At 37.4% G+C, this 18,211-nt stretch overlaps 1 protein-coding gene across 1 annotated transcript in view; it reads left to right on the top strand.

The window, feature by feature from the left end:
* The window catches only part of LOC150096569 (retroviral integration site protein Fli-1 homolog), a 164,142-nt gene that overhangs the window by 34,470 nt on the left and 111,461 nt on the right, over positions 1 to 18,211 (top strand). The window contains exon 2 of the mRNA XM_090408640.1: positions 8,390 to 8,590. Coding sequence (XP_090264766.1) covers positions 8,390 to 8,590 — 201 coding nt within the window. The remainder of the gene's footprint in view (positions 1 to 8,389; positions 8,591 to 18,211) is intronic.

The following is an 18,211-nucleotide window of genomic DNA, read 5'->3' as shown; positions in this document are numbered from 1 at the left end:
TGTATCACATATATACAATGACACGTAGAGGTGCGCCACTTGCCCCCCCCCCCCCCAAGATTGAATCTGGAGTGCGCTACTGCTAAGGCTACGATATTGAAGGCACTCGCACTCAAGTAATGTGAGCTCGCAAGTATTTTTGCATCTTCCCACGTATATCAGGGCACTCAAGATTTAATCTTTGGGGGAGGGGCGAGTTGAGTAGACGATTTGCGAATACACACTACGCATCGCATACGACCTATGACTGAGCATCTGCCGTGATCTCCTCTGGCCCGACTTGGACAAACGAAGTCGCACTCTTTCCGCCCGAGCACTACTTCGTTCGCCTTTCGTTCACAGCGGCAGTGATTCCCGAGAGCTGTAGGGTATTCCCACCTTATGTGACTGCTAATTCATAAGCAGTATATAAATAGAAGACATGACACAACATAAATAGAAAAATGAATTTTAATTAGAAAAAGAAAAGATTTTTGGAAAATTTTCTAGTGTTTTTTTTCCATTTCTTTTTTTTTTTTGGGGGGGGGGGGGGCTTTCCCCGCGGTTGCGCCACTGAGCCTTCGCAATATAGTAGGGTACAATGAAAGTTACATTTCTCGTATTACCGCATATACAGTGACCGAATCTTTTACCACTTTGTCGAAGAGTATTAAATAGCATTTAATACTTTTTTTTTCACGTATTAAAAAGTGAATACTTCAGATTTGCCACCAATTACTAGCTTATCAAACAACACTTCAGTATACAACAGAAAGGCACGTGGTATCTTTTGGAAAGGCAAAGATGTTATTCTCACAAACTGTATGGTGAAGCGGATGACAATAAACACGCCATCCGATGTTCGTGTCCTTACTTTTGCAACATTAGAACGAACATGGGCGTGTTCACTTCAACGTGTATTGAAGAAATCGGATTGGAATTTGTTGAACGGCCTACAAGTGGCTTCATCAGACTTTTGGCCTAAACTGCAAACACATCACAAGGATATTCAATTTTTTTTTTAAAAAAATAATGAACAAGTCAAAGCAAAGATGAAAAAATGTCATTAGAACAATGACTTCGAAACACCTGCTTTCCGGTGGAAAAAATATATTCAAAGAGATTACAAATTCTATTTAGAAATAGTGAATGAACGCAAACTTCACACTATATATTGGTTTTTATCTCCTATACAGAAACTATTAACAACTAAGTGTTTAACATTTTCCTGTGGCAATGTTGTTCTCTAGTTCCTTAACGTACTAACGTAGTTCGACATTTAGCCGATTAGTTTATAATTACCGGATAGTTTATGTCTACCTTACCTTGACCTGGAAGCAGCTCAGATGTCAAACCAATGAAAAACTATTGGCATAAAATAGGCAAACGCATTTGCACGAATAACATCCTAAAACGCAGGGACAATGAAGTAGGAAATACATAAACGTATCCCCTCCCCCCGTTAATGATTTTTTTTTTACTTCGGAGAGATTACGTCACCAAAATAATGGTTTCTGATTGGGTATGTTATTTCTCATGTAACTAATAAAGTCTGAATTGAAAAAATGACGGATTACGTATATTAAAACATTCTTTAACGGCTTACACTAAAAATTAATTTAGTTAAACTACAGAAAATAATAAAATAATAATTTCCTACGTTACACATCTTTATCTATTATTAGATCGCTTCATGTATTATTACAAAGAAGTCTCGTAGTAATTTCTTGATGAAGTCACGGTGATTTGCCTTGAAGAAATTAATGCTAAGGTTACTAACGTCTTCAACAACTCTAAAGAAACTAGCAGGATTTTATTTAGGACATCGGGAGTCAGTCATCATCCACAAGCAATTCCAAACAGTTTTTTCTTTTTTTCTTTTTTTTTTTAATAATAATACAACTGACTTAAAACGTAATTAAGATTCCGGAAAAGGAGACTTTCTATACATGCATGAAAGAGCGTTGTCTTAATGGTTATTTTTCTATTAGTACTGAAATCGAAGGACCAGTAGGAATACTGCAGGCAGCATTATTATACTCTTTCTGAAATCAAATCATAATCCGATCAAATTATTATTATTAAAAAAAAAAACAGTGGCATTAAAAGTATTATCACTTGAATGTATTATCCTTTCTCATCGTTAACCTTATTTCATTAATCTCTATTATGGTTATTATTATGTTTTTTTTTTTCATTATTTTCTCAGTATTTTTATATTGCTCTGAAAACCTAATACGATATATTTTCTATATACGTTTTATACGAATTCCATCAATAAAAAAATTAAATCCACCACAGTACAAATGTACCGTAAGTTGACTATCTTGTCATTTGTGACAACGTAATATATGTGTTTTACCTTTATCTGGTCTCTTTTGACTAAAGGTGAGTTAGACTGTCTCATATGGAGGAAGAGGTTTTTTTTTCCCTCCCGGAAACTCGGGTTTTTGTCCCTCAAAACAGGCAAACTGGCCCACACACTGAACACGCTGCTACAGCCAAAAATAAATCCACCCTAGGTGAAGGCCGTTGGGGGGGGGGGGGGGTTGTACTAACAAAAGTCGCATCAGTGTAATACGCGGACCCTGCATTGGAAGCAGGATAAACGTGCAGAAGAAGAATATTTGCTTGTTGTAGTGATATTGTTATAATGAGATTCTACACTCCCACCAAATTTCAAAGATGTATCCCACCTTAAAACTAACGAAAAGATGCCAGTAAAACTACCCAAGGTTGTACCTCGTATTTCTGACATACAACCTTTTGTAATTAGAAGCTTGAATGCCGACAATATATAAAGTAGATGAATGGACGCAACTCCGTGAATCACGTGAGTCTGAACAACCAGAATCACAGACAAAACGTGCCTCGAGTTGCTTACAATCAGGTTTGTCCAGTAAGTTACAGTTGCTATTTCTTTCAATGTTTCGGAATCATCCAGTATTTTGCAATGGACGCTGAGTTCACGTTTGCTGAAGTGGCTGATATGCACTCTTAGTATGATGTTTCAACGGATACGCACAAACATGCATATAACGGTTATTTTTCGGGTGGTACACAAAACGAAGCAACAGCAGGAATTCGACTTGATTATGAAGCCCTCACTAGTAGCCTAATTCCATGCTCAGGTCACTCTCAAGTATATATGCGGACAGAAGTAAACTAGTCAAAAACCACTCGCAAAGTTTTATTATTAAGTAAAAATTAAAATCTGAATATAATTTTATGTTAAGTATAATTTGTTTTCAATTATTAGGACAAAATTATGTATGCCTTCAGCTTTACGAAGTATTTGAAAAATATAATTATACCCATGTTTTTTTTTTATATATATAAAATATATCAACTCTGCGTTGAGTATTATTGTGTTGCATTTTTGAACCTGCTTCCATTGGTCGTTCCGGGATTGGTGTGAAATAAAGTTGGAGTTATACCAGTCCTTTTTAGGACTTCCAGGGTAACAGTTAGCAACTGTAACCAAGGAAGTTAACTGAGGTGTTGCTGTTATCCTGGGTGATGAGTTTTTGAGTTCGCTCTCTTAGGGTTATTGCCTTAAGGGAGTAATTTGAGTCTCCGGGGAAGGTGTTCTCCGGCACGGCCCGCTGAGGGGTTCTTGCCGGTGAATTATTTTCCTCGGAATTTGAGCGGTTCTGCTCAGTGGTCGGGGAGCCCGTCACTGAGATATGGACGGTCTTTCGCCCACTTTAGAGTGGCCTAGAGATCGTCTGATTTTTTGAGATTTTACCCTTTACTTACTAATCAGGGTATTATATAGGCAACGCAGATAGAGATTTACAGTAATCTCGTAGATCAATCGTCATTTTTGGCGAGCTCTCGCAATTTGACAAATACCTCATCAAAGGTCGAAACTGATATCAGTAATGACTGTTTCCATAATGCATAAAAAATATGAGTCCGAAGGAAGTGTAGTGTGCATTGTGGGATATAAGACAACTGATGTCCACAGTTAAAGTAGCCTAGTCGTGAAAAAACTAAACTTTCACGCATACCTATGGAATTAAGGTTATTTATATATAAATATAATTTTCTGTAGGAATTCTCTAAAATATAAAAAGAATTGGAAATGGAAAAACGTGAGCTGTCAGACGAAAATGGTTAAGTAGAGCTGTCCCTAGAATGTCTACACTTTTGGTCAAATTCTGAAGAAATGATTTATCACTATAAACGCATCATTCAAACAGTTCATTCCTTATTAATTATATGAAGAGCCAAAGGCTTCAATTCGGCGACATATAACTTGTTTAAGTTAAGGGATATTACATCCCATATTGTTTCATAGTCTAATAAGAAACTCAAAGAGTTTCATGCCGAATATAGAAACTATATAAAGTTCGGCGAGTCCAAGCGTAAGCAAATACCTGGATAGTGTTACAACTGACCCTTTAGGGAGTGCAACACCGAGGCAACTCATGGTAAGGGTGGAGCAAGCTCCGATCACTATTTTTGATATTTCCCCATAATGTGAAACCCAGCTCCTAGGAGCTGTATTACTGTTCTACATTATGAGTGAGAGGTCACTACCCAGACCGGTTTCAACCTTTATTGAGGTCTCATCAGTGAGTCCTAGGAGTTGGGTTTCACATTATGGGGAAATATCAAGAATAGTGATCGGAGCTTGCTCCACCATTACCATGAGTTGCCTCAGTGTTGCACTCCCTAAAGGGTCAGTTGTAACACTATCCAGGTATTTGCTTACGCTTGGACTCGCCGAACTTTATATAGTTTCTATATTCGGCATGAAACTCTTTGAGATGTAATATCCCTTAACTTAAATAAGTTCATTCCTTGGTTGACATATTGGGAAGCATACCAGTTCTTCAATGAACAAGGTTCGAATCCAATTGTATGCATTGATGTTCATGTCTTTATATAGTTGTGGTTACTTGATATTACTGGGGAAGCAGCTAAAACTATGAGATCAGCGTATTATGCCTTAAGGTTAAAAACACGTAATCTGGCACGTGTTCTGCCCTTTTTTTTTTTTTATTTGAAGGACAAAAAGAAAGCCCTGTCACTTCTATGAAACCGTTCACCTTCAGTTCAAAAACCTTTGAAAATGTTTCCGTCCTAGACGAGATTTGGGCCCATACCTATCCGCTGTTCTACTCAGATGCACATAAATTGATGAAATGGGATAGGAATGCGGGGGGGGGGGAGTTACACGGTCCTTCGATGAACACTGGGCGTTAGTTAAAAGATCCATAATATATATGCTTCTGCCGAAACATCCCATACTGGATTCATAACCCACTGTTAAAGGCCGCTGCATATAAACGCAATATATCCCCCCCCCCCGCTCAAAAAAAAATGAAATAAATGAAATAAAACAAAAAACGCTAGGACTGATTCTGTGATAAAGGGCTGATTGTGGTAAACAGCTCATTCTATTTAACACTGGTTTAACAAAGGACGATGTGACCGCCGGAAACAATGGTGTGGTTATCGTAGCACAGTTTTACATTAGTCGTCCAGTAGCGAACAAATTATTCCGAACAAGCAGAATTTTAGTCAATCTTTTGGTTATAGTTTACTATTTTGGTTCAGCGCTGCGTGTCCGATGTATACGATGTTTATTAATATTGTTGGGCGTTTTTAATAGTGTAAACTAGTTGACATTCTTCGTGTTTTATTCCTTCTGTGTAGCCATAAAATGGACACATCGTCAAGAAAAGGTTCAAAAATAGGTACTCTTTCTCAGCACACATCCATGACTCAAAGACAAATTACCAATGATTATGGTATTGATTTGGATACAGTTAAATGCGATTTTAAAGATGCTTTAGGAGGACAGGTACCCTTTCTCCTGACGGAAAAGGAAAACTAAACTTACTCAAGATTGTTTACTAGTTAGGAAAAGAAAATTGAATCCAAGATCGTCTGTTGTAGACTTAAACAGACTTGGTAGCTCGTGGCATTAATGTTTCTGACGTGACAGTCCGTCGAAGATTGATGAAAGCAGGGAGGATGCCCACAGACAAAAAAAAAAAAAAAACAACGTTGACGAAGGTCATGCAGAAAAAGAAGCTCCAGTGGGCAAAAGTGTACACAAATTGGACTGCTGAAAAGTGGAAGAAGGTCACATTCTCGCATGAGAGCCATTTCTTTGTGCAAGGAGAGCGAGTACCTTATGTTCGCAAATCAGTGGCAGAGAAGACTTCTCTGGCCCACCTTCAACTAGCTCCTAAACACCCAGCTAAAAAGATGTTCTGGGGTTGTCTTACAGTCCAGGATCGCTTGTGCCTGTTGACGATATGATGATAACTGACATAAAAATATTGGAGAAAAGAGTGGTCCTACAGATCCAGAAAGACAAAGAACTCATCTTCCAACAGGATCAGCATACCACACTTCAGGAAAGTGAAAGAGTTCCTCAGCAATGACAACATCCAATTGCCTCAGTGGCCAAGTCCTGAAACTCTCCTGACATTAACCCAATAGGACATTTGTGGGCCATAGTGAAAAAGAGACTTGGGAAATGAAATTGTGATACAAAGGATAACTTAATACGATCCATTATAAGTGTATGGTTTTTCAAGATGCAGAAATAAAAAAAAATAAAAAAAAGTTTACTTAAATTAAGGGGATATTAAATCCCACATAGTTTTAAAACCGAATAAGAAACTCAAAGATTGGAATCAGAGAGTTTCTTGCCGAATATAGTAAACTATAAAGTATCAGCGACACTAGCGTTAGCCAATGCAAGTGATCCTAGTACGTAGTACAATATCGGGCAACTCGTTGCAAAGGTGGAGGAAGTTCAGATCGCTATTCTTAGGTATTTTCCATAATGTAAAAACACATTTCCTAGGAAATGTATGCTGTTATTACATTATGGAGGGAGGTCACTACCCAGACCGATTTCAGCCTTTTTTGAGGCTTCATCAGTGAGTAGCTAGACCGAGTTAATACCAAAGTGTATAGCGAAAAGAACTTATGTACTCTGCGAACGAGTTTTCCAAACAGGTGCAACCATTAAGTTAAGTATAAAGAGCTAATAAGCTTCATTTCGGCAATGAAAACATTAATTTAAGTAATGTTTTCCTTGCCGAAATGAAGCTTATTAGCTCTTTATACTTAAGTAATAAAAAAAAGTGTTCTACGTTGGTAGAGTCCATGCCTAAGCGAATTAATGAACTTATTAGAAACACAGGCGCATATATTAATTAATAGGTAAAAGTTGGAGTTTAATCTTTTTTTTTTTTACTTATTAAACTTAAAAAGAAATTAAAAATTTTCTGTAAAATGGGAGTGTTTTGATTAATTTATTCGCTACCGTATCTTACACGTACCGGATTTCCAAAATTCGTGTTCTACTCGAAATATTTACATATCTTAGACATTTAAGTCGCGTCTAAACAAAGGATGCCATTAATAATGTAAGAAATAACGTTAGAAGTGAGGGGTTGGCGCAAGGAAAATTGATTCTTGTCTGGGAGGGGACAATATTAGAATACATTTATTCATACATACCATTAATTTATAACAATTTTGTACGGCGCAGTATCCTGTAGAAAAGGCAACAGTGTCCTCGCGTTATTTATAGAATGAGCTACGGCATGAAGAAATCAATAGTACGGCCAGTTAGTCATTAGGCTCCGACTGTGCATCTTTCATTCATTCAGAAAATTCTTTTTTTCTTGTACGAAATGCTTGACTACATTAATATACAGCAAGACGTCTTCTGGAGTAAGGATCTCAAAAGAAAGAAATCGCTCTCAGATAACTTTTCATTCTGTTTGACAGCGCCCTCTTGTGGTGATTTTAACCTAGACTACCTTCTGTTTTTAGTTTCTGTAAAAAAAAAGTAATCATGGTAGATTATTGATATCGCCCTGGCGATCAAGGAAAAAACCTGAGAACCCGGAGAAAACCGCATTTTCAGACTATGAGCCTGTAAGTTATTATATAAGTGTATTAAGACACTGGCTTGAATTAAAACTGAGGCTAAGCTCATGAAGGTAATCTTACGTCTGTTGATTGATGAGTTTTCTTCTGTCATATTAATGATAACTTGTTCAACTTATGTAATGCAGCTGAACAAGTTAAAAATACAACTGTAGACAAAATAAATTTATTAAATACTTCTGTCTCAAAAATAACTATTATTTATGCTTTTATTACTCTGTCTTAAAACACTGAGCTCTATAATCTATGAAAACTGCCTGTGTGATGTACGTCTGTTTACACATAAATCAGCGCTGATCTGCTTCCAAATAAGTCGGATGGAGTGCACTCCAGCGGTCTCCGATTTACATTAGTCAGGAGAAAATATTGAAGGAAATAATCCAGTTAAGACCGCAACTAACCCACTTTTTCCTTCCTTATTTATTTTCTATGTGACATTTAATAGCTCGCAACAATCTATATTCCGGTTTCAATTTTCCAGATCCGCTTCTGTGGAACCCCGAGCATGTTAAGCAGTGGCTGGAATGGGCAGTGAAGGAGTACAACTTACATGACGTCGACACAACACGCTTTAATGTCGTTGGTCGCGAGCTATGTCAGCTGACCAGGGAGGACTTCGGTCGCCTGACCAATCCTTACAACGGAGAAGTGCTGTACGCCCATCTTAATTTTCTACGTCAAAGTGAGTCATTTATTATCGTATGGTGGCAGTAGTGTGACGACTGCATAATGTTAGGTATTTTATGGTGTATAGAATGCATAAAAAATGAAGTAAAATATTACTTCATACAGTTTCATTTGAATTAAGAATAAATAACCACAAAGTTCATATTTTAATTTCAATTGTTTATAAATGAAACAATGACTTATACGTAGTCAGTTGAAATCTAATTAACAATGCCTATCACAGTTTCGTTTGGCAAAAGATGTCCATTGTTATTTACAATTCTTTGTTACGTCATTCTCTATGTATGTGTAGTATAACGCTTTAATAAATTTCATTTTAATTTTTATTACTGATGTTAAGATATCAGCTAGTGTCGAACTACATTTCGTTCGTGTGATAGGTTCACCATAATCTTTAGTTAATTGGTAAGTTCAATCATTTATTTGGTATTTTCAGATAATCTATGCATGATGCACACATAATATGGCGATGGTGGTCAAATTCAACGTTTTCTGCACTAAGTCCGATAACAACTGCTGACCTCTAGTGGTGTGACTCCGTCAAAGAGTAATTTTTTTTTTTTTTAAAGGTTACCTAATAAATAAAAGATAGGGATAGTATCAAAGATAATTAAAAAAAAAGAGAACAAAAGGAGAAAACAACAAATATTCATAATTTTATATGCAATCGCAAACATTGAATATTAATTTTAAAAAGGGTTTAATATGCCAATGTAAATAATATTTTAACATACATTTTATTTTAAATTTCTCGATGCATCATTGTTTTGGACGTTAACAAAAGGGTGTCAGCTAAATTAAAATTATAAAATAACGCTACCGTGAACAATTTTTTTTTTCATATTTAAAATATTTCCTACATTCACGTGCTTCATTTCGAATGCTGCAAACAATATAAATTAATTTTAGTAAGAAAGGAAGATGAGTTATAAATTATTTATATTTATTAAAAATTTGTTGTGAATATATTTGCATAAAGAATTTCCCAATAGCCCTACATACGTGGCCTGTTGCCATTAATATTTTTAAAAAACAGCATTTTTATGATCAATACAGTAAGTTAAGGCAAAAAAAAAAAAAAAAAAAAAAAAAAAAAGATTCCTCTGCTTGTACGGGGAGGGGGGGTGATCCAAATTATAGTATCCCTTAAGGCCTTGTGAAGCCCCATCCAGTGATCTAAATACGACGAAACTGCAGGAAGACATTGTGCGACAATGTGTAAGCGACATCTGAGGGGGGGGGGGATAGTGGTTCCAAAATTCACAACCAGGAACGCTGTAGGATGCACCGAATGTAGATGTAGTAGTTTTCTGTGTGTGTGCGTGTGTGAAGGAGACAAGCGACACGAGCATAAATAACATATTTTTATTCACTTCCATTATTAACTGAATATACATGGGTTGTACTGTTCAATGTCCTACCTTTCTTGTATGCCACAAATTGCATTCTTTGCACAATGTGTTTAACGGCAGAGCGCAGCTGATCGGGAATTGATGTTGCGTACATGCTGTCTTTCAGCGCTGACAGGTTCTCAGAATGATGCGGTTAAAACGGATCGACCGATGCGTGGATAGGCTCCATCCTGAATGAAAATGACTGAATCCATGCACAGGCGCTGCTGTAGCTGTGCTACAACAAAACTGTTTATCACATCGCGATACCTCTCGGCAGTAATAGAGCAGGTCACAGGACCCGACTGGCGAATGTCCTCAAAGAAGAATAGTCCAATGATAAACAAAGCTGTAAACCAGCATCAGACAGTAACTTTGGGTGAATACAAAGGAATTTGTTGGATTGCATACGGGTTTTGCGTAGCTCATACCCGGTAACTGTAGGTATTCGCAGCTCGGTTCAGGTGAAAGTGAGCCTCATCTTCCGACAAAATGGTCCATGACCACGCAGCAAACACAACTCCACTCGAGCAAGGAATGTTAGTCGACTTTTTAAGTCTTGCAAGCGCAACTCCTGTGTCAGGGTTAGCTTGAATAGGTAAAAATGCAGAATCTTCCTTAGAATTAGAAAGCACATTCATGTGTGTTGATACAGCACTGCAGAAACCAACGCTGTTATTCATGACCTGCTCCACAACGGCAGTAGCAACTTCATTCACGTGTTAACTGATTGGTTTCTGACCTTTGCCAGGTCTAACTCCCAACGATCTCGTTCCTTTAAAACGACTAATCATTCGTCGCAGAGCACATGGAGATAGTGGACCGCGTCGACTTTTGTTCAAGAGAAAAAAATTCGTGGAGTGAGACAACAGCGTTTCAATTATTTATGTAGTACAGCTGCACGAGCAAAGCACGTTGGGGTGATGTTATCGCCATCACTGTGGCCGATATTAAAACAACCAGAATGAAGAGAAAACATTTTTTCTCTTCATTCTGGTAATATTTTTAAATTCCGTGTGCATTTTTTAAAGCCTCCTGCATTGGCCGAGTTGCGTGATATGCATATTCCATGCATTTGGTGTTTACAACGCCCCTGGTAGTGAATTTCGGAATTACTTTTCCCCCTCAAATATCGCTTCCGCATGACGCACAACATATTCCTGCAAAGTTTCAGCATTTGGATCACTAGATGGCGCTCCACATATCCTTAAACAGGGATCCTGTAATTTGGATCACCCCCACCCCTCGTACAAGCAGAGGGATCTTTTCTTTTAGCTATTTGCCTTAACTTACTGTTAAGGCAAATTAATAAATTGAAATGTAAACTGAGCAGTTTACATTTCAATTTAAATGTAAACTGCTCAGTTTAAATTAAGGAAATATATTTAAAATTCTGTTTTTTTTTTAATATTTTTCCTTAATTATAAATTGAAATGTAAACTTTTCAGTTTCAAACTGCAAAATGCAACTTGCTAAGCATGGAGCGAAATGATTTTCACCTACAGATGCGACACTACTTGGCTTAACAAAAACCTGAAATGCATAAATAATATTCGTTAATCTCTCAGCTATAGATCCTGGCTTAGGTAACATTTAGCTTATTAGAGGGGATGCTCTAGATTTACAAATACTTTAGCATAACCTCGAGTACGGCGATAACGGAACTGGAGCATTTCTGTGAAAAGTTAGTCATAATATTTATTTATGAATTGAGTTTTAGCGATTTCCTATGAAGACTATGACAACACTGCTGCACATGCACAGCACATCTAGCTGCTGAGATAATCAAATAAAAACAATATCCCTGTTCTAGAAACACATTAGTTACAGCTTGAATTTGATGATAGGTCAACGCACACTTTTTGTTTGTTTTAGTACTCTCTTAAGAAATGGTTTCTTAAAATCTAGAGAAAGGGAGCGTAAAATTTGGAGGATGATCTTAAAAGTCTGAGCCAACTTCTTGTTGTTTTCTGTCATTCAATGTTCGACACTTGACCTTGAACATTCAACTTCTTTTAATCTGAATTTAAGTTGATCTTTCGGTTTGTTATTATAAAGCAGCTGAAGATTAAGGGATTTATGGAAAAAAAAAATCAGATTCATAATCAGGAGAAAGCTATTCCTTACTAGTTCCAATGATGGAGGGTAACTTAGGAAATTGCTGAAGCGCAAAATCTACTATTTAATTTTTTTGGAGACACCTTTCGTATCCCATATGTAATAGGTGGCGTTGGTAGTTTCGGAGTATTCCAGAACGAAATATAGCGACCTAAGAACATACTGAAGTTATAAAAATTGTGGTAGAAGATGGAAATGATACCTTCTGTCTATCTAATCTAATCTAGAATTTGAGTTTGCAAATAAGTGAGTCTAAGGCCTTCTACGGCAAAGTTTCGTCAAAATAAAATTTAAAAAAATCAATATTGAGCTAGCCTTTCTTTACAATATATTTTCATGCAAAGGATCTCGAATACTATGTTAATAATAATAATCTCTCTCCTCCTCCCTCAGCCATACGCCTAGTGGGGATACCATACTAGGAGATGATTATGAGGAAGGTGGTTTCCCGTTGCCTTTCTGGCCGTAGTATATTGTATAACTGTAGCCGTGTGTGTTCACGAGACCAGTTTGCCTATTTTGAGGGATTAAAAAACCCTTCACCTCCTTATGAGACCGGATAACCAACCTTTAGTTGAAAGAGACAGATAAAAGTTCCTCGCGTTACTGACGGAAATCGATCCCAGATCTTTCTGACCAAAGGATCTATACTGAGCTCATATCCGTAGCTCACTCTATACTGACTGAGCTACGGAGTCCCCAATAATAATAATAATAATAATTCGAATACACTGAGGAATATTTTCAGAGCACAGATAACGAAGAATACAGTAATATTAGATACCGATATGCAAAACAAAGTTGCAAGTCCTTTTTTTTTTTTTTTTTTAAATATATAGCATCCTTATCTTCCATACGATTTGAGTTCTGAATTATAGCCAAACAAGTTTGCTTATCAAAACTGAAGTTTCAGAAAAAGACATTCGTGTTCTGAAGACGAGAAACCTGTCACTGCCATATGAGGTCGGCTAACTTACTCTCTTCGATGTACATCTCTTTTAAACATTCACGTGACGTTTTATTGTGCTGTTATCATTCCCACGAACACTTTCTGAAAAAGCGATAAATATATTTCAAATAAGCGTAGATATTAAATACCACCCGAGTAATGTACACGCTTTGGTATTTCATAATATGCGTTGAGTATATGTTGGTAATAACTACGTCACCAGTTTGGCTTTCACCATTCCAAGTAGCCAAATCGTACTACTTATTTGTGGGCAAGAAAACATTTACAAACGTACGCAGTACGCCACCGCTAAGGATATTAACTGATTCACAATTTTCAGTAATTTATAGCATCCAACACTGGCAGCAACCATTTGCTTCCTGCCGCGAATGCAAGCAGTCTCGTGCATGTTAGCGGATGTTTATAATTCTTTTAAAGGCATTCAATGTAGATCGAATTTTGTTACTTGGGAAGATGGACTTCTATGCGTTTAAAGGATTATAACATTCTTCCTTTTCCCTGCTTCTTTCTCCTATTTTACGAGGTTGAGAAAGTTGGCACGATCATACAAATGCAGTCACGATCGCTCACTTGTGTCAATTCATTTAGAATCGAGCACTGATTTTATGCTGTAAATAACGTTGCTTAACACTCAATTAAAAAAAAAAAATTCATAAAATGACCACGAACAGCAACGATTTGCTTTCAAGTTCTTCTCGACAATGATCAAGTAGACCTTAATATGAACAATTCTTCAGACTGCATCTGCAAGCCCATTCCTTGTTATCCATCTGATCACGCCCTAAGCAGGTCTAAACCAGGTTCTTTATAGTTGCTGTACTTCCTACAGCGGTTTCTAAAGTGGCGATTCTTTGGATGCAAACACTTTTCCAAATAAATTCAAAAAGAGGAAGAGAAGAATGCCAATGGAATTCAATCTGCTTCCTAGTTGTCAATGCAGTGGTCTGGATTCAGTACGACACACACACACACACACACAGAATCATATCGAAGTAATTTTTAACTACTGCCTCGGTGCAGACACTTTTATATCTCGGTTTGGTTATACTTTCGTAAGATGGAAAAAGTTCTTTCGAAATCCTTATAGCTTATAATCTTACGCCTTTAAGATATTACACCCGCTGTCCAAAAAGAAACCGAACTTTTCGAAAATAGAAGAAACTAGTGGCGCCACCTGTTGTATTTTTTTGTTGTCGAAAGCGGCAACCTTCAGAGTTGTGTCAACTGTTTATGACATGTGTTTCATTACAAGCCGAGTTATAGTGCTAAGAGTGACAGTGTGTTTTGACGAACGGTCGGTCGTCACGATATTCATGCCGTACGCGACGAATTCTCGCTATCAATCGCTTCAAAACTTCGAGATAAAACTCACCATTGACTGTTTGGCCAGGCGGAACGAATTCTTTGCGGATAACTTTTTCGGATGTCCCTCTTCCGGTGGTCTCCACTCAGCACTCTGTTTCGGGCTCATACTCAAAACACCACGTTTCGTCACCAGCAACGATCATTTCATGGAAGTTTGAGTCCTTACGACCGGTTTTAATGAGGTCCTTGCGGTGTTCAATTCGATACATTTTTTGTCGTCGGTCAACTTGTGGGGAACAAATCACGAATTCAATTTACGAAGGCCCAAACTCTTGGTCAAAATGTTGTGCGCAGTTGATTTTTGAATTACCAATTCATATTCAATGAATCTCACGGACGATTTCGGGTTTTCTTTGATGAAATCACGCACTTTTTTGGATGTTAACTTCTCTCAGTCCAGTTTTTGGACGGCCCGGCTTTTCGTCGTCCTCAAGCGTCTTACGACCACTTTGAAATCGCTTAAACCACTCGTAAACTTGAGTACGGGATAAGCATTCATCACCGTATGCTTTATGAAGCATTTGATGCGTTTCGGTAAAACTTTTACCAAGTTTAACACAAAAGTAAATCGTAGCTCTGTTTGAAACCGATTTTTCGACCGTTCGTAAAAACTGTCACTCTTGGCACTCTAACTCGGCTTCTAATGAAACAAATGTCATAAAGAGTTGAAACAACACTAATGAAAGTTTCCGCTTTCGACAACAAAAAGATACAACAGGTGGCGCCACTAGTTTCTTCTATTTTCGAAAAGTGCGGTTTCTTTTTGGACAGAGGGTGTACATTTTTCAGGATTAATCGTACTTATATATTTTTTTATTCGTTCGTGAATGTTGCACTTTCCGCTGACGGAATACCTCACTAATTTTAACATTCAGGAGGAGGATTGATTTCTATCTCCTTAAATACATTTCCACATCACGCGGAATGAGTCACACTCCCGCCAGATATGAAATTCGACCTTAAAGCATTCATGTCCACAGCGGATTTGAACCCAAACGCTGTTGGTCCCGAGAGCATATATGCTCTCCGCTCAGCAGACAATCCGATATTTTTTTACACAGGTTCTAAGAAAACTTGGTTTACATTTTATGTTGTTCTTTGGAAGGAAGAAAGAAAGAAGAGTTTGCCGAAACAAAACCAGTGTCACCTATACGAGCTTTACAAACTCTATACTTCACGATTCCTTCCATCAGAAAGGTGGTACATTTGTCATATAAACATTCCATGACATAGAGCGGTAAACTTAAAAGGGTCTCCCATTTGATCTTTTGCGACTCAAAATGCCGTAAAAAAACTCACTCATTTGCTACTGAACTGTTCATTATCTCTGAAATTTGAACTTCTGCAGTCTAATTACTTAAAGTGCGAGTTCATCTTCTTAGGGACTTCAGTGTTTATACTCTTCGAGTTTCACTGATCAAAATAGAAGATAACTCTCCGTTTAGCTACTACATATATGGTCCTGATAAATCTCCCACTATATTAAGAGCGCACCTCCTCTGACCTTTCACCAGAAAAGTCAAAACAAATTCAGAACATCTTGGATACTAAGAAGATTTCATTTTCCTGTTGATTCTGGAAGACAAACTAGGAAGTGGGATTTGTGCTCCAGAATTAATTGTAATTTTTTTCATCGGTCTTAATTAGCAAGGAAATAAGCACATATTCTACTATCGCACAATTACCGCATTGTCCTCACTTCATTCTCTCAAAACCAAGATCATCAAAAAATAACAGACGACACCAACAGGAATTCTATTCACGATGCAGGGAGGGCAATATCCAGCCAACATTTCCAGGACATTTAATCGGGTTTAGCGCAAACTCCCACCTTCCAAACTATCATTTCTAATCCATTGGCGACCATTTTCTGGTCATTCACAAGATCCTCTGGTAGGTGGCAGCTGTTACCAGATTTCTCCACGAATGCTAGATTACCAAACGACTCTGTTCTTGCATCCCACCTCCTCCTATATATTAACGATCTTCTCTCACTAACTTAAAATCCAATCGGCAGTTTTGCTGTTATCAGCACACTCCATTCGAGAACCCTTGTGGTGTACAAACGGTTTCAGAATCTTTCATAGTCTTAAACACTGATCGCTTTGTCTTGCGGAATTAGAATAATTTTAGATGATACCAACACGCTCTCCTGTTTTATTTCTCATAAGAAAAATTACACTTTACCCCCCCCCCCCCCATCTTACTTTATGTCACATTACCAGTCGAGATCAGTTCTCTCTTCTTGGACTAAATTACACGTAATCTATCATGGCACGAACACATCACATCCGGAGCTTCCCTCCACTTTATAAATCCCCGATTTATCCACCCATTGGTGTGGTGTAATAAAAACCTCTGTAAAATGTATGGATGCTGTCGAGAACAATTTGGTTTTTCTTGTCAGTCGTTTCCGACCGTAGGTGACTTTGTAGGCTTTGCCCACACAGTATTCCGGTGAGATTTTTGCAGGGTAGTTCACCATTGCTTTCCCCAACTTCCTCAGTTTTATCCGGGCTCGGGACCGGCATATGTCTGGGACGTATTCATGACTGTAATCCATGTGTGTTCGTCGCGCCGGTTTGCCTGTTCTGGGGGGGGGAGAGAAAAAACCCCTCTACCTCCGTATGAGACCGGCTAACTCACCTTTAGTCGAAAGAGACCAGATAAAGGTTCCTCACGTTAATGACGAGAATCGAACCCAAGTCTTTCCGACCAAAGGGCTTCGTTTATACCGACTAAGCTACGGAGGCTAGTCGAGAACAATGCATTTCGGTTAACTGATGACAACCTCTCTCACACATACCAAAGCTCACTGTCATCACACTACTTCTTCTCTTTCTCCTCTTTAGTTTAATCCTCCTGTTCGTTGGAACAATGTTCCTCATTCTTCCCCCAAAGACTAATTGTATATTACTGAATTTGGAGGAGGGAGAAAAGTAAAAAAAAAAAAAAAAGGTGTGAAAGTTTGGAAAAAAAGGAAAACAACCTTCAGCTGTCCAAGAAACGCGTCAAAAGATTTCTTCTCGACTAACTTGTCTGCACACATAACACTGATATACTCTGACAATCATTCGTGCACGGAGTTAATACAAAAAAAAAGACAAACCATCTTCCCATGAGAGTTCGGTATTTGAGATTCTACACAACCAGGATGGGAGTTAAAAGTAAATATTTGTACCAAGAGACGTGGGACTTCATTTCGTGTCAAGAAGGTATCGTACGCATTTGGAACAGAGTGTCTGTGTCAAAGGTCACCAAACGTTGAAAAAATAAGAGGGGTATATTGTTCAGATCCAGAACGTCACAGACAAATAATCAAACTTAGAAATCAATATTTAAAACCCAATTTATTATTTTAGTAATTATTAATGAATTATTACAGAGCATATTTATTAATTGTATTGTAAATTATACACTAAATGATTACAAAAAATGACATTTTTTCAAAATAGATTTCCCCAAAATATGTCGTATAAATTTTGCTAAAACGTTGAACAGACATAAATATTTCTTGTGTGTTCAACAATCTATACAGAATAATTTATAAAAAAAATAGAAGAATAACGACTGGCTAAAATTTATTTTAAAAAAATCAATGTTTTTAGATAAATGTGAACTCTGACTTTTGTGTGTGTGTATGTGTGAGTTCTGACTGTGAATTCATAGATTTAGAGAGAACAAGAAATTTTCTCATTGGACGGTAAACAATGCAGATGAGTTTCTTGTATACAATTGTTGTATTTTCATTGTTTCGATTAACAATATTTTT

This window comes from Typopeltis vanoorti, chromosome 18 (assembly GCF_054136105.1).
Source record: "Typopeltis vanoorti isolate ZY-2024b chromosome 18, IOZ_Tvanoo_1.0, whole genome shotgun sequence".
Taxonomy (NCBI): Eukaryota; Metazoa; Arthropoda; class Arachnida; order Uropygi; family Thelyphonidae; genus Typopeltis; species Typopeltis vanoorti.
This window is presented reverse-complemented; position numbering and strand designations above follow the sequence as displayed.